This window comes from Balaenoptera physalus (genome assembly GCF_965194825.1).
Source record: "Balaenoptera physalus genome assembly, chromosome: 19".
Taxonomy (NCBI): Eukaryota; Metazoa; Chordata; class Mammalia; order Artiodactyla; family Balaenopteridae; genus Balaenoptera; species Balaenoptera physalus.
The window spans coordinates 6,264,444-6,285,098 of record NC_138900.1 but is presented as its reverse complement, the minus strand read 5'-3'; the positions used below and the strand labels follow the sequence as shown (position 1 = coordinate 6,285,098).

Below are 20,655 nucleotides of genomic sequence, written 5' to 3'. Positions count from 1 at the left end.
TCCTCACAGCAACCCTCTGAGGAAAGCAATATGAGATGGGGGAAACCCAGGCTGACTGAGGTTGGGTCTTTTGCTCAAGATCAAATAGCTGGTCCTAGATGCTGAATGAACGTCAGGGCAGTGGGTGAAAAGGAACAGTATATAGTGGCTGTGAGCTCCCCACCCAGTCTGTGGCCCCCATTTCCCTTCATCCCCAGAAGTAAGTTGCAGAAACTTCCACAGAGAAACTTGCATCAGTGTTTTCTGTTATTCTGGTATCAAACAGGTGACCTGGAGCACCAGCTCTGGTCTCAGATGGGCAAGTCCTTGGCTAACCTCTGGGCCTTGGACGGGGTCTTGGGGGATGGCCCAGTTCTGTTCCAGGTCAAGATGGGGCTTCTGGCCAGCCATGGGGGCTTCTGTGTAGTCAGGGACACAGGTGGTAGGTCAGAATAGTCAGTTCCTCTTCGTGGTTTCCTTGATCCACTCCAAGTAGCTGCAGACTTTGGTATAGACACTGGGCTTGGTGGTTGTGTCGCAGGGGACATCACCCCAGGACACAATGCCCTGCAGGACATCCCCACAGACCAGGGATCCCTCGGAGTCACCCTGTAGGGAGAAGGGGAAGATTGAGTGGGAAACTTCTGGATCCAGTGCCCCCATCCCCATCCTAAACACCATTCAGAATCTCAATCAAAACCCAATCCAACCCCACCCCAGGCCAACCCACCCCAACTCAACTCACTACAACCCAGTTTAATCCAAATCAATCCAACCCCACCTCAACCCAACACAGCTCAATACAACCCACATCCAATCCCACCTCCCCACAACCACAACCCAACCTGACCCCCACATCTTTCCCATTCAGAATCTAACCTAACCCATGCCCATCTTCATTCCAACACAACCCAGCCCCGATCGTCATGTCTCTTGCCTCCCAAACAAAATTTACCCCCATCCCCAGTTCAACCCTGACATATTTCCCATCTGAGATCAAACCAAACACATATACATTCTCAACGCCAGCCCATGCCGTCCCAAACCGCATTGCCTCCCCAAACACAACCCAAACCCATTGCCTCTCTAACCCCAACTCCAACCTCACCCCCATTCTAACTGCCCTTCCTCCTCCATCCCCGAAAACGCTCCTTAACATCTTCTCTGGCCCAAAGCAAGCAAAACCCTGCCCCATTCCAACTCCCAGACCTGTTCCCCTCTCTTCCCCCTCCTTCCATGGCTCCCTGTCAGCTCTGACCTCACGGGAGTCCATGCCTCTGCCCTCCACGCCCGCACACACCGTGGTGTTCACCAGGCGCCCTGCATAGTCCTTGTTACAAGATGTGGTCCAGATAATGCTGATGTTGGCCCAATGCAATGTATCTGGGAGTCTCACTGGGGAGGACAGTGGAGTCGGAGCGAATCCACAACATTTCAGGCCCTTGTTCCCTCCGCCCAAGGGCCCTGGACAATACGGTCCTCGAGGCCTGACATCCAGTTCCATGTTTCCACGCACCTTGTGACACGGGGCTCCCTGTGGCCCCGGGCTTGTTGTCGGACACCAAGGCCCAGCCAGACACCACACAGGCCTCGCTGGGCTGGGGGCAGCGCGTGGGCAGCGGGATCCGGGGCACTTTGGTAGAGACGCGCGCGGGCCGGGTTAGACGCAGTAACGGGATATCATGACGGTGGCTCTGCGCTTCGTAACGCGCCTGTGGGACAGTGAGAGAAACAGCCCGCAGTTGCTCCGGGCCATCGCGCTGGCGCAGCTCTCACGGAGCCGTGCGGGCGAGTGGTTAGCCGCAAGCGGGGTGCGGAGCAGACAGAAAGATCAAAGAGTGGGCAACTTTGGGTCCCCTGACCCTTTGGGAATCTGGAGATCCCATCAGCCTTTCCGCAAGGCCCCCGAAGCCAATAGTTTCAGCCTCTGCCTCTCAGAGACCAAGGTGCCAAAGTCACGCGCACACCTGGAACTCAATCCCCAGGCTCCAGCTCTTGTCCTCAGAATCCGTGATTCTCAGACCCCTAGACCCTCCCGCCACGCCCCCTCAGGACCCCAAGCCTTCATACCGCGATTGGCAATGGGCTGCAGAGATCACTCAGCGCCGGGAGATGAGGGAACCCCCGCAGTTACAGCGTCCACGCTCGAAGAGGGCCACCTGCCATGGCTGGGAGTGGGGCGCACACTTATCACCCCTCAGCACCTCGTCACTGTCGCCCTGGGCCACGGAGAGAGGAGACAGAGGAAGACCCCCGAGGACAGAGTCCTCTCCCTTGCACCCTACGCCTTCCTTGTACCCTGACCTCACTACACATTTTCCACCTGTTGCCTTTCCCCAACTTCCTAAGATGTCCCTGCTGTTGATTTTTAAGCACCGCCTTCTCTCTAGCTTTTACAACTGCTGCTTGTTTTCTCCAGAACTGTCCCTCTGCCCTCGGCCCCCACTCGTTTGCTACAGGACTCCGGGAGAGAGAGGACAGGGAGAGGACCAGAGGGCAGGAAGTCCTCTGGGATTGGGAGTAGAGACAAGGACAGTGGATACAGGTCCGGACAGATGGTCACTTGGAACCAGCCTTTCAAGGACACCGAGCTGTCACAGACACCAAAAGGGTGTGGCCACTCGATCTGTGTGGCACACATTCTTGGCTCCAGAGTCTGGACATCTCAGCCAAATGCAGTATCTTACAAGGACACAGATGTAGCCACAAAAGGTCATGGGCAAACCTACAGGTACAACCAGTCTTCCAAACTTAGGAACTGATACGGACAGCACTTTCAGCTGAAACTCATTTGCACGTACATGGGTTGCAGCTTCAAGAATCACAGCACAGAACTTCATATGTGTATGTGAATAAGGATAGTTAAGGCATGAGCATGTGTGTGTATATGTGTGCACACACACACATTCACAGACACAGGTTTGGACATAGAAGCTCAGACCTAAATTTACAGTCTCCAGCGTGGATCTGCATATACTAGGCCACAGACTTGCACACTTGCACACGGGGTCTGAACAACAAGGTGAGGTCCTTAATAAGGGTACACAGGGAGAGACACCGATACACACTCAGGTCCCAAAAGACTTGTCACCAACATGGGTCTATAGTATAGTGGTTAAATCTGAAGTGATAGAGTAAAAAATCCTGGATCCAAACATATTATCTGTGAGACTTTGAGCAAACGGACTTTTCTGTGCCTCTATTTCTTCATCTGTATAATGGGATTGTTGTAAGAATTAAATGCAAAAGAGAGCACGAGAGAGAGAGAGAGTGAGAGAGTGTGTGTATGATGCCTGGTATATTGTAACTGCTTAAAAAATATTAGTTATTTTAAACAAAGAGCATATAGATTTATTTATGTAGACATATGTGTGGATGTTCAGGTTGTGGACACAAATTTAGCCAAAGTAAGCCAGACATACGTGCAGACCCAGATAAAGATTGTCAAGGTGAAAACTGTTATTCATTCCCAAGTCACTTTGTGGAGATTCAAAGTTATAAAACCAACCCAGAGGGCCAGAGCTCAGATGTGGACCCACTAGATCAGACCCAGGGAAACATGGGACACAAAGGTGGCATTCAAGGTCAAAGACACATTGCTCAAGACACAGGCAGCCAGGTCAGGACATACTTATCCATCTCTAGATCAGCCCCCAAGTCACTCACTTGATGTTCAGGGTCACTAACTGAGTTTCACAGTTGGGGACCTGGTTCCGACATGTGGGCAGGATGTAGACACAAAGGACTTTGCACACACACACACGCCCCTTACCCACACTGCACCATGCACGAGGACATGCACAGGGATGCGTCAAGATCATAGGACATGACCCCCTACACTGGGCAATGTGGATATATCCCCTCAAGGTCACAGCCAGGCACACAGACGCCCGCACTGGGGCAAGATTTGCACAGCCACTCCAAATGCCCACACTCTACCTGCCAAGGTCAGGAACTGGGCCAAGGACCCTGGCAAGGCGGGGGGAATGCGGATGTGGTGGACAAGGGGCTTAACAAGGGAAGGGTGGGGTCGTCCTACAGAGAAGGACAGAGGGCGCGGGTTGAACAGCTGGGCACTGAGGCCGCCCCTGGCCAGTCCAAGCTGGAGGAGGGCGGAGGCCCTAGCTGGGTGCAGCGGGCAGGAGGGGGGCAGGGAGGAGAGAGCACAGAGAGAGCCTGAGGGGAGGCTGGCAGCAGGGGGGAGGTCTGAGGGGCCCCCAGAAGTCACGGTCATGCGGGGGGGGGGGTTAATAAAAGTCCACCTTCAACTTTTCCAGGGTAGAGGCATCAGGTTACAGTTAATTTCTCCATGGGTCGTGGCTGAACATGGTCTGGAGCTCTCCTGCCACCTGGGGTCACCTTGACCTAGTGGCTGCCCCACTCTGAGCCACAGAGGACGAGATGAGTGCTGGGCGCTCTGCCTGGAATATACCAAGTGCCCAGCAAGGCTAACACACCTTGACGGGGCGGTACCCCGGGCCGGGACCACATTTAATCCTCACAACAACCCTGTGAGGGAGCATCTGTTGTTATCTCCCTGGTACAGTTAGGGAACCTGAGTCACAGAGACGTTAAGTAACTAGAAAGTGGCAGAGGCAGGATTTGAACCCAGAGCCTGTGTTCTTGAGCTTCCCAGCATGTATTTAATGCTTAGTATAAGCTTTACCTACATCGTGCTATTGAGCCCTTACCATTATTGTTGCAGGTAGGTGCTGTCTTCTAAAGAAGGCACTTAAGGACCAGAAAGGTGAAGCAATTTCCTCAAGGTCACACAGCAAGGAAGGAGCAGCCCCAGAACTCGAACTCAGGTCTGTGTCACCCAAGGGCCATGTTCATTGTCATGGGAACTCCAGAGCAGCCCCAGGCCCCTGACAGCTCTTGGGGTAGGGGGAGGACCCAGGGGTGTCAGCATGTGGCGGGGGTGGGTGTGGGGGAAGGATCCTCAGATGGTCCCCGAGTGAGGGAGGCGCTGGCAGACTGCAGGACCCAGATAGGCTGGGGGGATTAGGTGGTACTACACTCCCACAGACCCGGACCTGACCTGGGCCCACCTCACCTGCACACGTCAGCAGGAAGGAGAAGGTGAGGAGAAGCCACGTTGCGAAGGAGGGACCAGGGCTCTGCTGATGTCTGGGGAGGGGAGAGAGCGAGCGGGTGTGAGGTTGGACCCTCCTGCCCCCACCTGGATCCCTCCAGACACAAACTCATCCCACCTGCTCTTAAGAACCCCCTTTTCACCATCCTTGTTCCCCACCCCAACCTGCTCTTCCTCCCGGGCTCCCCATCTCCCAAGGGTCTGCTGTTTCTCCAGGCACCGGGACAGACTCCCAGGTACACCCACAGCCTGGCAGAGCCCAACACCATCCACTTACCCCAGAGCTTTGGCTCAGGATACATGCTTTCCCCAAACCCCATACCAGCCTCCTATCCGGCCTCTTGGGTCCTCCTCTCTAAGCCCGTCCCCCCACTCAAGTCCCACACCCCTCACAGCCTGTACCCCTACCTGGCTCCACAGGACCCCCCTACACCCGGAGCTGGCCAGGTCCCTTTTCCACTCACAGCTCTCGCCGACCCCTGGCACCCCCAGGATAAAGTCCCGGTCCCCCAGCCTCACTTGCGAGGCCATGAGTGGCTTCTCCCCTTCTAGCCCCTCTGGCCAGGTCTCTCCTGACCTTGCTCGTCTAGGCTATTTCTTCCCATTTTCCTTCTTGCAATTTCATGCCTCCACACTTCTGTTCAGGCTGTTCCTCCTCCCAGGTATCCCGGTCCCTTCAAGGTCCACTTCCTCCTGGAGGCCTCTTCTGACCTCCCTGAGTCAGTGGTGTCTGCCTCCCCTTCCAGACCAAGAACTCCCTGAGGGCAAGCCCAGCCTGACTGGACTCTGGACCCCAGCACTGCCCAGAGCTAGGCAAGCTTTGGGCTTGAATTAAAGCCCTTTCCCCCCGCATCTTCCAAATTCCTATTTGTCCTCTGAGGCTCAGCCCCCACCTCTTCCGGGAGACCCTGATACCTAACAGGTATGTCTTCTGGGGCCTATAGTGCCTGTTCTGGTTCCATCCCCAGGAATGCTCAGGTCAGGTCCTCTCCGTGTCCCCAGCACTGCCCAGCCAGGGGCCCGGCACACAGGAGGCCTCAGGGAGATTGTGCTGAGCTGACCTGCACCCATGATAACTCCTGACCTTGTTCCTGGCTCCGGTACAAGTGCTTTAGAAGACGTCCTCCTGATTTACTCCATCCCCTCCCCCACCTCACCACTGCAGCTCCCTCTTGCATCTCCAGGACATTTTCTTGGTTCAGGTTCAACTCGGTGCCTCAGTAAACAACACATGGACCTACCCAGGTGCCCTTGACATGCAAATCCCTCAGGGCAGTCCATGTCTGCTCCCTGGAACCAGGGCATCCCATGTCTCCCCTAGACCAGCGAAGACCTGTGTCTCTCCTCACTCCAAACCCCCTGCCCCATCTCAAAGATCTCATCCCCTCCAGATCCTCCAGCAACATCTGGGGTAGCTTGGAAGCTAGAAGAAAGCGAGAAGGCACATGAATGCCTGAATTTATAAGCTCCCAGCCCCACCCGGGTCTTGGGGGAGGGGGATAGGGTGAGGTGGGGAGGAAGTGGCTGAGAGGTTTACAGGCAGGGATGCCTAAGTGGCTGGTGGGGTGGGGGACAAGACCTACTGAGCATTTATTAGGCTGAAGCTTTTGTCTGAGTCTGTGAGGAGGAATTTCCCTACCAAGGGCAGTTTGTCAAGGGGGAAGAGACAGTAGGGCAAGAGCAGAAAATTGGAGGAGATGAAAATATAGAACCAGGAGTCTGGAGCATGTAAGCTGGAATTTGGGGTCTGGAGTGTAGAAACTGGATTCTAGAGTCACGCTTCTTGTGCCTGGATTAGGGGTCTGGATCTTGGATTCTGGAGCTGGACCAGGATCCCCAATTCTGGATCCCTGATTCTGGATTCTGAACCCTCTATTCTGGATTCTGGATCTTGGATCTCTGAGTCTGGACAGTGGATTCTGGGTCTGGATATCCAATTCTGGATGTTGGATTCTGGATATATATCCCCAATTCTGGATCTTGGAGTCTGAACCTCCCAATTTTTAAAAAAAATTTATTTAATTTATTTATTTTTGGCTATGTTGGGTCTTTGTTGCTGCATGCCGGCTTCTCATTGCGGTGGCTACTCTTGTTGTGGAGCACGGGCTTTAGGCGCACAGGCTTCAGTAGCTGTGGCTCACAGGCTCAGTAGTTGTGGCTCACAGGCTCAGTAGTTGTGGCTTGTGGGCTCTAGAGCACAGGCTCAGTAGTTGTGACACACGGGCTTAGTTGCTCTGCGGCATGTGGGATCTTTCCGGACCAGGGCTCGAAGCCGTGTCCCCTGCGTTGGCAGGCGGATTCTTAACCACTGCGCCACCAGGGAAGCCCTGAACCTCCCAATTTTGGATTCTGGATCTTAGATTCTTCATCTTTGATTCTGGATCTCCAATTCTGAATTCTGAGTTTGGGGCCTAGAATCGGGCACTCATGACCTGAAGTTGGGAGTGGATTTTGGAATGTGACTTCCGGAGTTTGGGTCTGGAATCTGGATCCTGGACTCTGGCCTTTGAGTGACAGGTCTCAGTCTTGGATTCTAGATCCAGGGCCTCTGAATCTAGAGTCCAGACTAAGAATCTGGAGTCTGATGTTTGGAATCTAGGACTTGAGGTTTTGGGGCCTGGAATATGAATAATAGATTTTGGATTTTGAGTTATGGGGCCTGGATTCTAGAGTCTGGGTCTAGACTCTGAGGGTTCATGGATTTACTTTGGAATGTGAAGTATGGAATTTCAAAGCTGCATTGTGGGGACTTCCCTCGTGGTCCAGTGGGTAAGACTCTGCGCTCCCAATGCAGGGGGACTGGGTTCGATCCCTGGTCAGGGAACTAGATCCTGCATGCATGCCTCAACTAAGAGTTCGCCTGCTGCAACTAAGACCTGGTGCAGCCAAAAAAACAAAAACAAAAAAACAAAAAACCCCCCAGAAAACTGCATTGTGTATTTAAGCGGCTGGACTAGGAGACAGGGGCCTGGCTTCCATGATTCTGAGATTCCTAGACTCTTGACTCTAGAGCATGACTTTAGAGACTGGGAGACTAGAGTCTTTATTCTGGATCTTGCAGTCTTCATTCTGCATCCTGAGGCTTGAAATCTGGATTCTGTTTTCTGGAGACCGGAGATCATCATTAAGGTGACCCAAAGCTTTGGGAATTTAAATTTGTTTTCCAGTGTCTCAGGACCATAGAGGGTCCTGGGAAATTGTCTAGAGTCTATTGTGGCTTGTTTAAATAATGAGGAGGCACAGGTAGAAGGAGATACTGACCTCAGATCACCCAGTGAAAGCTGGGACCTATTATAAGCATAGTTTCTCCCTGTTTCTGGAAATCCATCACATATATAGGAAGGGGCTGCATGATTGGGGCTGACTGTTAAGGACATCAGTGGCCAATGCCTAGGGGTCCCTGGCCCTTGATTTCCACACAGATAATATGGGAGAATGATGGTGTCTAAGCCTCCAGATGTCTTTCAGACATTCCAGAACCATAGACCCTTAGTTATTCCAGAATCCTAGGGTCTCAGTCATTCTAGAACCACAGACCTTCAAAAGCTCTAGAATACCAGACCTTCAGATTCTAGAATAGAAGGGCCTGAGATATTCTGGAAATCTAGGTCCTCAGATGCTCTAGAACCCAAGATGGTAAAATAGTCTAGAACCACAGATCTCTAGACATTCTAGAACCCTATCATCTTCAGATGTTCTGGGACCCCCAGAATAGCTAGAAGCTATTCTAGAACTACTTTGTCCCTTCATTTTGCCACAAATTCGTGCTCAAAGTCTTTGGACTCACAGTGAGCCACAGTGTCAATTGAGCAGTCTCTGTTTGTGGAGTGTTGGCCTTGCATTATCTCATTTATCCTTCTGACAGCCCCGTGAGATGGTTATTATGGATGGCTTCCTCCTTTTTTTTTTTTTTTTTTTGGCTGTGCCGGCATGTGGGGTCTTAGCGCTGGCACGTGGGATCTTATTTCCCTGACCATGGATCGAACCTGCGCCCCCTGCGTTGGAAGCACGGAGTCTTAACCACAGGACTGCCAGGGAAGTCCCTCCTCCTCAATATAGAGGAGACTGAGACCCAGAGAGGGGCATCGCAGCAAAGGTCACGACAGAGGGCGGGAAGAATCCAGTGTCTGTCTTTGGGAACACCTAGTTGGTCTGTTCATCTCCACCCCTGGAGGCACCTCCCTCTGTTGCAGCTGGGTGGTGGTGAGGGGTAATCGTAACGAGGGCTTCCCGGGCGCCAGGCTAAGCGCTTTCCATCAAGATCACACATGCTCCTCCCACTAGCCCACACAGGCGGGTACTGTAACCGTCTCCGTGACGCAGATGGGACTCTGAACTCAGGCCAGAGCGCAGCCCAGGCTCTTACCTGACCTGTGCGCAGGATCCGCGGGAGGGCGCCGCGCCTCGCCTCGTCCCCGACACGGTGATGTCAACGCCCCTCCCCGCACCGCCCGCCCACTCTGGCCGAGCTAGACTTGGGTGATCAACGTCCTCCTGGGCAACTCCCCAGACGTCCTTCCCCTCCACTAAGGCCTGCGTCCTGCCCTCTTCCTCCTCCTGGGAACACTCCCTAGAGTCTTTCCTTCATCAGCTCCATGGTTCAGCCATCAACCAAGCAGTTCTTCTCCGTCCGACCCTGAATTCCAGCCTCGGGCAGGCACCTGCTCCTGGGAGGCACCCACCCCGGCCCGGGCTCTCCAGATCCCTCTCACTCACCGTGACCTAACACGTTTCTCTCTTTCCCCAAACTCCCCTCCTCCTTCCTCCCGTGTTTCCCATCCCAGGGGCAGCCCCCACTGTCCACTCAGTCATGTGGCCAGATCCCCGAGGGTGCTGTCTCCACCCCTTCCCTCCCCTCATCCCCTACAGCCCAGCGGTGCCCAGCCCTGTCCCGCTTCTCTGTCCCCTCGGTGTGGCTCAGGTGCTCCCCTCTATTCCTGGACCCTCACCCCAGCCTCCACCGCGGCCTCCCACCCTCCAGTCTGTCCCCTCCTGCCCATCACCAGTTGGCTTCAGAGGGTCTCTCTATGCACTCAGAGCTGACCCTGCCCCTTCCCTGCTCGCAGCCCGTCCATGGAGACTTCCCATCACCCCTGGACAGATGCCTTTGGCCTGGTGTTTGAGCCCCTTTGGATCCCCCTGAGGGAACAAGCCTCATCTGGAACTCCTGCCCCAGGGAGACAGTCACTGCATCCTGCCCACTCTGGGAGGGGGACTGGACTCTTTTTTTTTTTTTCTTTTAAAATTTATTTTTTTATTTTTGGCTGCATTGGGTCTTCGTTGTTGCGCGTGGGCTTTCTCTAGTTGCGGAGAGCGGGGGCTACTCTTCACTGCGATGCACAGGCTTCTCACTGCGGTGGCTTCTCTTGCTGCGGAGCACGGGCTCTAAGCGTGAGGGCTTCAGTAGTTGTGGCACACGGGCTTAGTTGCTCCGCGGTATGTGGGATCGTCCCGGACCAGGGCTCAAACCTGTGTCCCCTGCGTTGGCAGGCACGTTCTTAACTACTGCGCCACCAGGGAAGCCCGAGACTGGACTCTTGATGCCCCAGGGAACTCCTCATGTAGTGTTGGCCCTCCTCTAATTTCATCTCACCACAACCCCCCCTCCCCCTTCATTATGGAACCAGTCAAAAGTGGAGTTTCAGGGTCCTGGGCTCAGACCCCTGCTCCACTACTTGCTGTTTTGGAAATTCTGGTAAGTGCTTTCAGTTTCTCATCCTTAAAATCAGATAATTTTATTTAATAATAATCAGATAAAACCACAGAATTTTGCAAGGAGTAAGAGTTAGTGCGTAAGGAGCTAAGAGCACACAGTAAGCAATTCCACACGCACGAGCAGACGGTGGGGAGGAGAGAGCAGACAGTGGGGAGGAGAGAGCAGACAGTGGGGAGGAGAGATGCTCAAGCTCATCCAGGCTGCAGAAGTCTGGGGGGAGGGACAAGAGAATGGTCCAGGAAGTCCTGTGGTTCCTTGGGTGTGAAACATCACCTCTCTGGTTATCACTGCGCACCCGTGATGGGGTCTTAGAGTGGGGGAGGAGTGGAAATGGGGGGGGTTGGACGAGGTAATATGCACAGAGCAGGTGTGTAAATCAAAATTAGGCCGGTGCGTGAAAGACGGGTTAACACAGGACGTGATTCAGATGCGGACTCTGGCTCCGGGCAGCCAGGTTCGAATCCTGCCTCCAACACATAATGTTGTGTGTCTTTAGGCAAGCCACTTGGCCATCCTGTGTCTCCGCTTCCTCATCTGTAAGATGAGAATAATAATTGTTTCTGCCTCGTAGGAGTGTTTTGAGGCATCAGTGCCTGAAATTCGTGCCTGGCACTTAATCAGTGCTGAGTAATCCCAGGCCATTATCAGTCCTGTTTTCCCAGAATGCTGGGGATGGGTGGTTGTGGGGTCTTTCTCAGAGGACACAGTCAGGCAGCTGTAGATCAGGACTTGACGAAGCGAGGGCTCTCCATCTCTCAGTTTTGGCATCTCTCTCTGAAACCCCTTTATCAAGACCCCCGTTTTACAAATGGGGAAACTGAGGCCCAGGGAGAGGAAACAGATGTGTGAGGCCCCAGCTTGAGAGTGTGACATCGAGTCCCAAATGCATGCACCCAGGTAACTCTCAATCTTGTCAAATTGTAAAAAATTTCAGCCTACTGTAGAGCACAGGGAACTCTACTCAATACTCTGTAATGACCTGTATGGGAAAAGAACTTTAAAAAGAGTGGATATATGTTTACGTATAACTGAATCACTTTGCTGTAAGCAGAAACTAACACAAATTTGTAAATCAACTATACTCCAATAAAAATTAAAAAAAATTTTTTGGTCATGGGGAAACTGAGGCACAAGGAGGGAAAGCTATTTGCTGGAATCCCTTGGATGGGAGGGGAAGTAAAGAGGAGAGTCTGAGCCGAGTCCGTGCTTCTCTTAGACTTTATTTCTGGGCTTAGAGGAAGGGACAAATGACGGTGAAAAACCAACTTTCTCTACTAATGGTAAGGCGGGGTCAACATTGTGCCACTAGGGGGCACTGTGTACAGGAAGATATTCTTAGCAGAACTGGACTACTGGGGATGGGGGAGGGGGCCTAGACTCCTGGGTCTGAAGGAGGAAGGCACTGGGAACCCAGATTCCTGAATTCCTTCAGCAGCTTATATTTGGGGGTTCAGTTTCATGGGTCCCAGTTCCTGGAGTTAACTGGCCTGGATGGTTTTCTGTATCCAGTCTGTGAACTTGCAGAGGTTGGTGTAGACGCTTGGCACGTTGGGCTGGTCACACGGGGATTGTCCAAAGGACACAAGGCCCTGCAGGGACCCGTTGCAGACAGGGGGCCCCCAGAGTCACCCTGTTGTGGAGAGACAGAGAATGAGAATCCAAAACACAGAGAGATGGAGATAGATGTGAGATCAGAAAGGAACCAAATGAGTAGAAGCAATGGCAGGAGAGGGGGAAAAAAAGATAGCAACGTATTCCTTAAACGTTCCATTCTAGAGCCCTGACCGCACCAATTCTGCTCCTCTACATCCTAAAAGCTGGTAGATTCTCTTGGGTTTATTACTGTTCTGTCTCTGTTTGTGCCCCTCCTTCTTTTTCTCCCCCTGTAGCTTATTTCTCTGTCTCAACGACTCCTGGAGTCTCTGTGCCTCTCTGCATCTCTTTGTATATTTTACTTTTGTTTTTTTTCCTATTTCACTTGGCATTTCATCTCTATGCGTCTGTGTATCTGTTTCTCTCTGGGTGTGCGTGTGTGCATGTGTGTTTCTGCCTTACTGAATCTGTCTTTCTCTATTTCTGTTTCTTTCTTTGCTTCTCTTTATTCCCGTGTCGATTTCTCTCTTTCAGTCTCTCTCCCCGTTCGTCACACTATCTTCCCATATCTCTGTTTCTCACCACGGGTCCCTGTCCCCTCCCTTCTCCATCTCTCCCTGGATCTTCTCCCCTCTTCCCTTCTCCCATCTCTCACATGGCAGGAGTCCTTTTGGTCCTGGAGTCCGCCAGCGCAGAACATGCTGGGGTGGTACACGGGGGCGTAGAGTTCACTGCAGATCTCCTCCGACACCACTGAGATAGTCACGCACTGGAGCACTTTGGGCAGTCGGCCTGGGACGCAGAGCATCGGATCAGCCTCTCCGGCTGGGCAGAGAACCCCTCAGAGAGGCCGGACACACCCCCACTCCCGAGCTCACCATTCGCTAGCCGACCCCAGCCGGAAACGAGGCAAGAATCCCCAGCGGTCGGGCACTGTGAGGCGACGCTGACGTGCTGATGGTGTCAGACTGGGGCACCAGTTCTTCCAACTTGATGAGCATGAGGTCGTTGGCAAGAGATGGTCTGTTGTACGCGGGGTGCTGGATGGAGAGGTGAGCCGCCATCATCCGACCGCCTGGCTCTTGGTCGTCCTCGAGACTGTGCAGGCCCAGCCCGATGGTACAGGAACTGAGGGCCGCAGGGTGGGGGTGGGGTGGGGACGGAACAGCTTTGTGGCTACTACACCGTTATCTCCATTCTCGCCTTCAAGCACAACCCCACCTCCAGCCCCTTACCCTGGCCCCATCTTCCTTGCTAAGCACCGCGCTAAGAGCTACCCAACCTAAGGCACGACCAATAATCCAGGGACAAGAACTTGCCTTAAGTCCCTAGTAACTCAGCAGTTGAGCTGGGATTTCAAGCCAGGACTCTTGAGTCCTTCCAAAGCAACACATAGCTCCCGCCTCCCTCGCAGAGCCTTCCTTCACGCTGGTTATCACTTTTAGTGCCCAGAGATTGAACCTATTAAGCGCTTCCCCTCAGCTCACCGTACATCCGGGTCCTCCCTAGGACCCAGGCCCCGCCCCCGTCCCCGCCCCGCCCTGCACTCACTTCCAGAAACAGTGCGCGCTGACAGCACCATTGAGGAGGCACCAGGACGCCCCCGCAGAAAAATTCCTTTTCCAACAACAGTGCCGCCTGCCAAGGCTGCGAGTGCGGGTGGCAGTCCTCGCCGTTTATGATGTGGCTGCCGCCACCCCAGGCGAGGGATCCTGAGGGCGGAGTCAGGGCTGGGGGCGGGGCTCGGTGCAGGGGCGTGGTCAGGCCTGGGGAAAAGGCCCAGAAGGCTGGACACTTACTCCTGGGGGCGTGGTCACGGCTTTTGGGGGCGTGGCCACAGTGCAGGGGCGTGGCCACGGTGCAGGGGCTAGATCGGGGCTTCCGAGGTCAGCGGGATGGGCTCAGGGTGGAACCAGGGCTTGTGAGAGCTTGGTGGTAGGGGGTGGGGGGAACCTCGGTCCAGGGGGGCGTGGTCAGGGCTGGGGGACAGACTCAGGAGGCAGGACTAGGCCACTTGGGGGCGGGGTCACAGTGCAGGCGGTGTGGTCAGGACCGCAGGGATGGAGTCGATTCCTTGGGGTGGGTTAGGATTCAAGAGGCGGAGATCAGGGTATAGGAGGTAGGGTCACTTGTCAAGAGGAGATTTTCAGCTGTAAGTGTGTCACATCGATCTCTGGGACCCACATGTCACCTCTCTCGCTCTCTCTCTCTCTCTCTCTCTCACACACACACACACACACACACACACAAGCGCCACGACAGGCTCGTGCACTACTGGGGCTACGACCCTCCCAGCACAAGTAGACCCCCTCACACAAGGTGGCAGAGGCAAGGGCGACACAGCCAGACACTCGAGGCAGTGCCACACTCGATGGCCCTCCGAGTCTCTCCTTCCCTGGCTCAGCCTCCCCCATAGCAGCAAAAAGCCGGCTCACCCAGGAACCCTATCACACTGTCCCGTGATGTGGCTGGCTGGGGGCCCAAGTGTCGGAGACCCAGGAAGCAGGCACAGATTGCCAACTCCCCCAGAAACACCATCTCCCTTTTAGCGGCACCCCAGGCTCCCCAGGTCCTCACAGCAATGCCACTCTGCAGGATATTCAGAGGCACAGACTGTCAGAGTTGTTCACCCAATCACGCACCGACTCTCACGGGCACGACCACACACCCTGTCGTACTATGTCACACACAGAGGCATGCAGAGCCACACACACCGAGTACACAGGCAGCACACATGCAAACTCCCTGTGATACAAGGAATCGCAAGTGTGCATCTGGAGAGCAACGGTCACACAGTACTGTCACCCACGCCGCTTCAGGCACATCCAGGAGGACACTGAGTCATGCCTGCGCCGTAACAAACGCTGTGCCTCAGGCACAGACAGTCTCACACACCACACACACACACACACACACACACACACACAGATACCTGTGACACTGACCAGGAGGTGCCCCAGGAACCAGCCCCAGGGGTGTCCTGCTATGGTCATCCTTCAGCACCTGCATGAGGGTCAGTCTCAGGTGAGTCTGGGGGTCCTGCATCTGTCTCTTTCTTTCTCCATTCCTGCCCTCCCAGGATATTATTGGGCCCTATACCACCCCTCCCCCGACACACACAGGCCATAAGGTCTGAGATCATGGCCCAGAGACCCACAGCCTAGAGAGATTTAGAGGCTGAGAGAGAAAAAGAGAGAGGGAGAGTGAAGTGGAAAGAGAGAGAGAGAGAGAACTAGGTGGAGAGGAAGGGATGGAGAAGGTGTCTCTCCATCTATAAACTGGGCGAGGTAGGCGGATGGAGGAGACTGGACTCTCAAGGATGGAGGGAAGAAGGAGCACGTAAGCGAGATCATCAGAGACAGACTGAGAGGCAGAGTCAGGGAGAGAGAGATTCAGGGAAATAGAGAGACCGGGGGAGACAGAGAGAGAACTGGAGAGACACTCCTAACTAGAGACCTGTTTGGAGAAGAGACCTGGAGACACAAGGTCCAGATGCTGGGCATCACAGGGACACGGAGCTGTAGAGACAGTGGGTCACAAAGACTGCATGCTCTTAGGGGGAGGTGAGTGGGGACCTGGGGGCCACTCCCCTGGCTGTCTCTGGGCTCCCGGATCCTGCTTTGGGCTGAGCTCCTGCCTGCTAGTTCCGCCCCGGTGGGGCTTATAAGCATCCCCAGCTGGGCTGGCCTGCCCCCCAGGGGCACATTCCTGGGGTCAGGTGCTCCCAGCTTCCAGCTCAGCGCTCTCAGGCTGCCTTGTGCCCGGCTGCGGTCAGGGAGCCAGAGGGGCTGGGGGACCCTGGCCTCACTCCCCCCATCTTTCTTGGTTCTCTGTCAGGTTTCTTCTCTCTCTCTCTCTCTCTCTCACACACACACACACACACACACACACACACACATTCTATCTCTCATTTTCTTTTTCTCTTATTCTCTCTCTCATTAAATCTCTCTCATCCTCCCTCCCTTCCTCTCTCTCCCGGCTGTGCTTCCCCAGCAAAACCCCCCGGATTCAAATCCCCAGCATTACGTTGTACCTTTGGAACCTTGGGCCGGTGACTGCACCCCTGTGAGCCTCCGTTTTCCCATCTGTAAAATCGGGGTAACCATTTTCCCTCTCTCCCAAAATGCATCCAAAGAGATAATGCAGGGAAAACGCCCGGACAAGGTGCCGGGAGTGTCCTAGGCGCGCAGGCAGCGGGAGCAGGGTGAAGTGTTGGCTCAACAAAGAGCTCCTGTCACGCTCTGCTGTCCGCACTTGAGATGCGGGAAGGGACAAGCAAATTCCGGTGCTGCTGGGGCTCACGTCCCAGCGGGGGAGAATGACAAACAGAAACACTACAGGGACAAGCAAATATCTGGTAGTAATGTGTGTGCAGAGAACGCGGGTGATACTAGAGAGTGACCGGGATTGGGTGGGGTGACTGCAGATGAGGGGATGGTCGGGGAGTCTCAGAGCAGTCGACTTTGAGGCTGAGAGGCAGTGAGCTTTGCAGGAAAAAGAGAGAAGCTGGAGGAACTCCCTGGAGGTCCAGTGGTTAGGACGTGGCACTTTCACTGAGGTGGGCCCGGTTCAATCCTGGGGAAGCCTGGGGAAGGGGGGGGGAGAGAGAGAGAGAGAGAGGGAGGGAGGGGAAGTTGGTGTGTACGAGACAGAGTAAGGCGAGGAACGGGGCAGACTGTGCAGGGATTTGCATGCCAGGGGAAAGAGTTTGGGTTTATTTTCAGTGCAATGGATTTTAAGCACGAGGTAGGAGGGGCGCCATCTTATTTATGTTTCAAAAACATCCCGCGTGGAGAATGATCGTAGAGGGTGAGATGGAAGCAGAGAGACCAGGGCGGAGGTGGGAGGTGGCAACAGCCTGGGTGGGGGATGCTGTGGTCTGAGGAGAAGAGAAGCACATATGCCCAGGGCTCGCGTGGGGGAGGGCCGGGGAAGTCAAGTACCAGCCGGTGGGTGGAAGGTGGGGAGGGAGGGAAAAGGAGGTAAGGATGGTGTCTCGGAGGCTGGGTCTGTTGGCGGCTCCATTTGTGGCGCCATTTGTGCGGAGGAGCGAAGAGGTGTGGGGAGAAGGGCTGAGCTGGAGGCGCCCATCAGGAGGCAAGTGGCTGAATGTGTGAGCACCACGGGGCAGACGGAGGTCAGGGCTGGTGAGAAACGGTGGGGAGTCGTCCTAGGAGACGTTGTGTCTAGAGCCTTGGGGTTGGATGAGATCACCTAAGGAGCAGGTGTGGACGGCGCTGATGAGGGGCTGTGGGGACAGATGACGGTGCTGCTGAGGGATGAATGTCTGTGTCTCTCTCTGGCCCTGTTTCTCTCTGATTTCTCTGTCTCTAGCCCTTTCTTAGTGTCTGTCTGGTTCTCTGGCTCGGTCTCCATCTATCTGCCTGCATTCAGTCACCTGGGGGCACAGAGACCCTTGACCTTGCCCTGCTCCTCGGACCTGCAGCTCTGACCATGAAGATGGAGGAGGCCAGGAGGAGGGGTAGGGGTGGGGTGTAGAGTGGGCTCAGGCCTCACAGCCGCCCAGACGTGACTTAGGTCTGGACACTGGGAGGAGGCAGGTTGGGGCCAGAGTGAGGGACAGGGCTGGGGCGGCTGGAATGAGGGAGAAGGGAGTGGACGTGGCATTCCTCCGCCCTGTTCTGTGGCCTCACCTATGTCTTGTCCTGCTCGAGGTTAGGCAGACGTGTCCCAGTTATTTGGGGATGAATCCAAGACAGAGTGTGTGTGGGGGTCACACCGTGGAGATGCTTCCAGCCTGGCAGGTGGGAATGACCCCAGGAGTGGGGATTCGAGGGTGAGAACCCAGGCTGGGGTGGGGGATGGAGAGAGGCAGAGACCAAGAGATACAGAGATGAGCAAAGAGATTGGGACCAGAGACAGAAATAAAACCACAGAAGGATATAGATAGAGACACAGAGAGAGAAGAGGGAAAAGAGATGAAGACAGAGAGACAAGAGACAAAGAGAGACAGAGACACAGAGAGATGGAGACAGAGACACAGAGACAAAGAACAGAGACACAGAGGTTGACAGGAAGAAGACAAAGACAGAGAGAGACAGAGACCAAGGGACAGAGACCCAAATTGAGGCAGAGACAGACAGACTGGGACACAGAGGGAGACAGGGAGATAGAGACACAGAATAGAGGACAGAGAGATGGGCACAGACAGAGGCAAAGAGAAAATGACACACAGAGAGATTATGTAAGCATTCTGGAAGTCATTTTTTATTTTTTATTTATTTTTTAATTTTTTAAATTTTTTGGGTGCATTGGGTCCTTGTTGCTGCACACGGCGGAGGGTGGCCGCCCGCTTAGGAATGTCATCTGCCCTAAGGCCCAAGGTGGCCCTGACCATGTTTCCAGGGGTGTCTGACCCAGCCCTTAGGGAACTGACCCCTGAGTTCTACCTGGTAAACTCAGGAAATGCCTTCAGGCTGGGTTTGAACAAACTTGAGGCTGGGGGTAGTAGCTGCCCCTATATCACTCAATAACTAAAGCTACTTTGGGATAGATTATATTACCCGAAGAGCAGCGTTTTCTTTCCTTATTAAGGGCAATGGGGATTCAGTAGGAAAACTGCCTACTGAAGGCATGTCCCCTTCCTGCTCCTCTCCCAGGGGATAGAGAGGCCAGCACCAGGGGGTCCGCCCAGAAGCAGGGACAATGGAGAGAAGGACTTGGGGAGGGGTTTTTACTGGAGAGAGAGAGTTGGAGCTTACTCCAGCCTGGAGAACTACAGGGAACACAGTCTGACCACTTGCGAGCTGGGAAAATGGCTGTGGGCTGTGGGGACCACTATGGGGGCATCTCCTAGCCACTTAACAGGGTTTGGGGCTGGGGGGAGCCTCAGCAAATATCAAAGGAGCAGAAGTTAGGGTAGTAGACCCCATGGACCAAAGCCCTGGACATTCCCTCTTTTTTTTTTTAGCAACAAGCTGAGTTATGTCATCACCCTGCAGAAGAAGATGGGACCCTCTAAGTGGCAGACAATTTCCTGCCAGACTGGAGGGGGGATGGGGTGGGGTGGGGGGAGGACCAGTGGATTTGGAGCAGATTAAAATCCACTTAGATCTTCACTGTCCAAACAGCAGACACCATGGGTGGCTATTGAGCACTTAAAACGTGGCCATTGTGGTTGAAGAACTGGCTTTTACTATTTAATTTCATCTAAGTTAAATGTAAATACCGACTCTTGATTCAGTTATTGGGAAAGTTTTAAGTTCCTTGGAACCATCTGGGTACCTGAATCTACCTTTTCAACTCTGAGTTTTATAGGCTCTGAAATAAAGGTCAAGAATTCCTGATGAAAATTTAGCATTCTAATGGAGTTGCTGTTGTAGGTGTGAAATAGTCACCAGTTTTTTAAGGCTTGGTATTAAAAAAAGTAAACTATCTTTTTTTTAAAAAAATTTTTATTTATTTATTTATTTTGGCTGTGCCGGGTCTTAGTTGCTGCATGCAGGATCTTTAGTTGCGGCATGCGGGCTTCTTAGTTGTGGCATGCAAGCGGGATCTAGTTCCCTGACCAGGGATCAAACCTGGGCCCCCTGCATTGGGAGCGTGGAATCTTACCCACTGGACCACCAGGGAAGTCTCCAAAACAGTAAACTATCTTATTAATAATTTTGTATTGATTACATGTCAGAATGATCATAATTTGAATATATTGGGTTAAAATAAAATATATTACTAAAATTAAAATTTTACTTGTTTCTTTTTCCTTTTTTTAATGTGGTGTAAAAAATTAATAAACAGAAATCCCCATTAAATAGCGTCGGGAGACCAGAAGGGGGAGCTCTCACCGCCTGTGATGATAGTAGAGCCCAACAGGAAGAAGAAAGACTGCTCTTCTTTCCTGGCAAACACTCAGCCAATGAAAAACCAGGGACCCTTTGTTTACTCTAGCCCCCAACTTCCTTTGCCCCTCTATAAAAGCGTTCTCCTTCCCTTGCCGTGGGGGGACTTGCACATGGCTCTCCATGGTGGCCGACTCCAAGTTGCAATTCTCTGCTGATCCTGAGTAAACATATCTTTGTTGGAAAAATATCTGGCAGTCGATTTGTTTCAGGCCAACAGTGGCTACCAGAAAGATTTAAAATACGTATGCAGCTCCTGCTATATTTTGATTGGGCAGTGCTAATGTGGAGGAAATAGGAATCAAAGATTAGCAAAACAAAAAAGCTTAAGTGGTAGTAAGTGGTCTTAAGTGGAAACTGCCAGAAGCACTTTGTAAGCTGGTGTGGCCGGGGACCAGGGAGGGTACTTTTTT

The 20,655-nt window shown here is 53.4% G+C and overlaps 3 protein-coding genes across 3 annotated transcripts in view; all 3 read right to left on the bottom strand.

The window, feature by feature from the left end:
• SHANK1 (SH3 and multiple ankyrin repeat domains 1) overlaps positions 1-20,655 on the bottom strand; it is a 161,217-nt gene that overhangs the window by 119,471 nt on the left and 21,091 nt on the right. The window lies entirely within an intron of this gene.
• Positions 225-9,503, bottom strand: LOC309649635 (kallikrein-15-like; the record flags this gene model as incomplete). Its single annotated transcript, XM_082439789.1, has 4 exons — positions 225-588; positions 1,238-1,374; positions 1,496-1,691; positions 9,441-9,503. Coding segments are annotated over 4 exons (549 nt in total), but the record flags the coding sequence as incomplete, so codon positions are not given.
• KLK4 (kallikrein related peptidase 4) lies at positions 11,880-13,891 on the bottom strand. The gene is given in 5 exon segments (XM_082437077.1): positions 11,880-12,399; positions 12,402-12,420; positions 13,039-13,175; positions 13,262-13,339; positions 13,342-13,891. Coding segments are annotated over 5 exon segments (474 nt in total). The 5' UTR covers positions 13,451-13,891; the 3' UTR covers positions 11,880-12,268.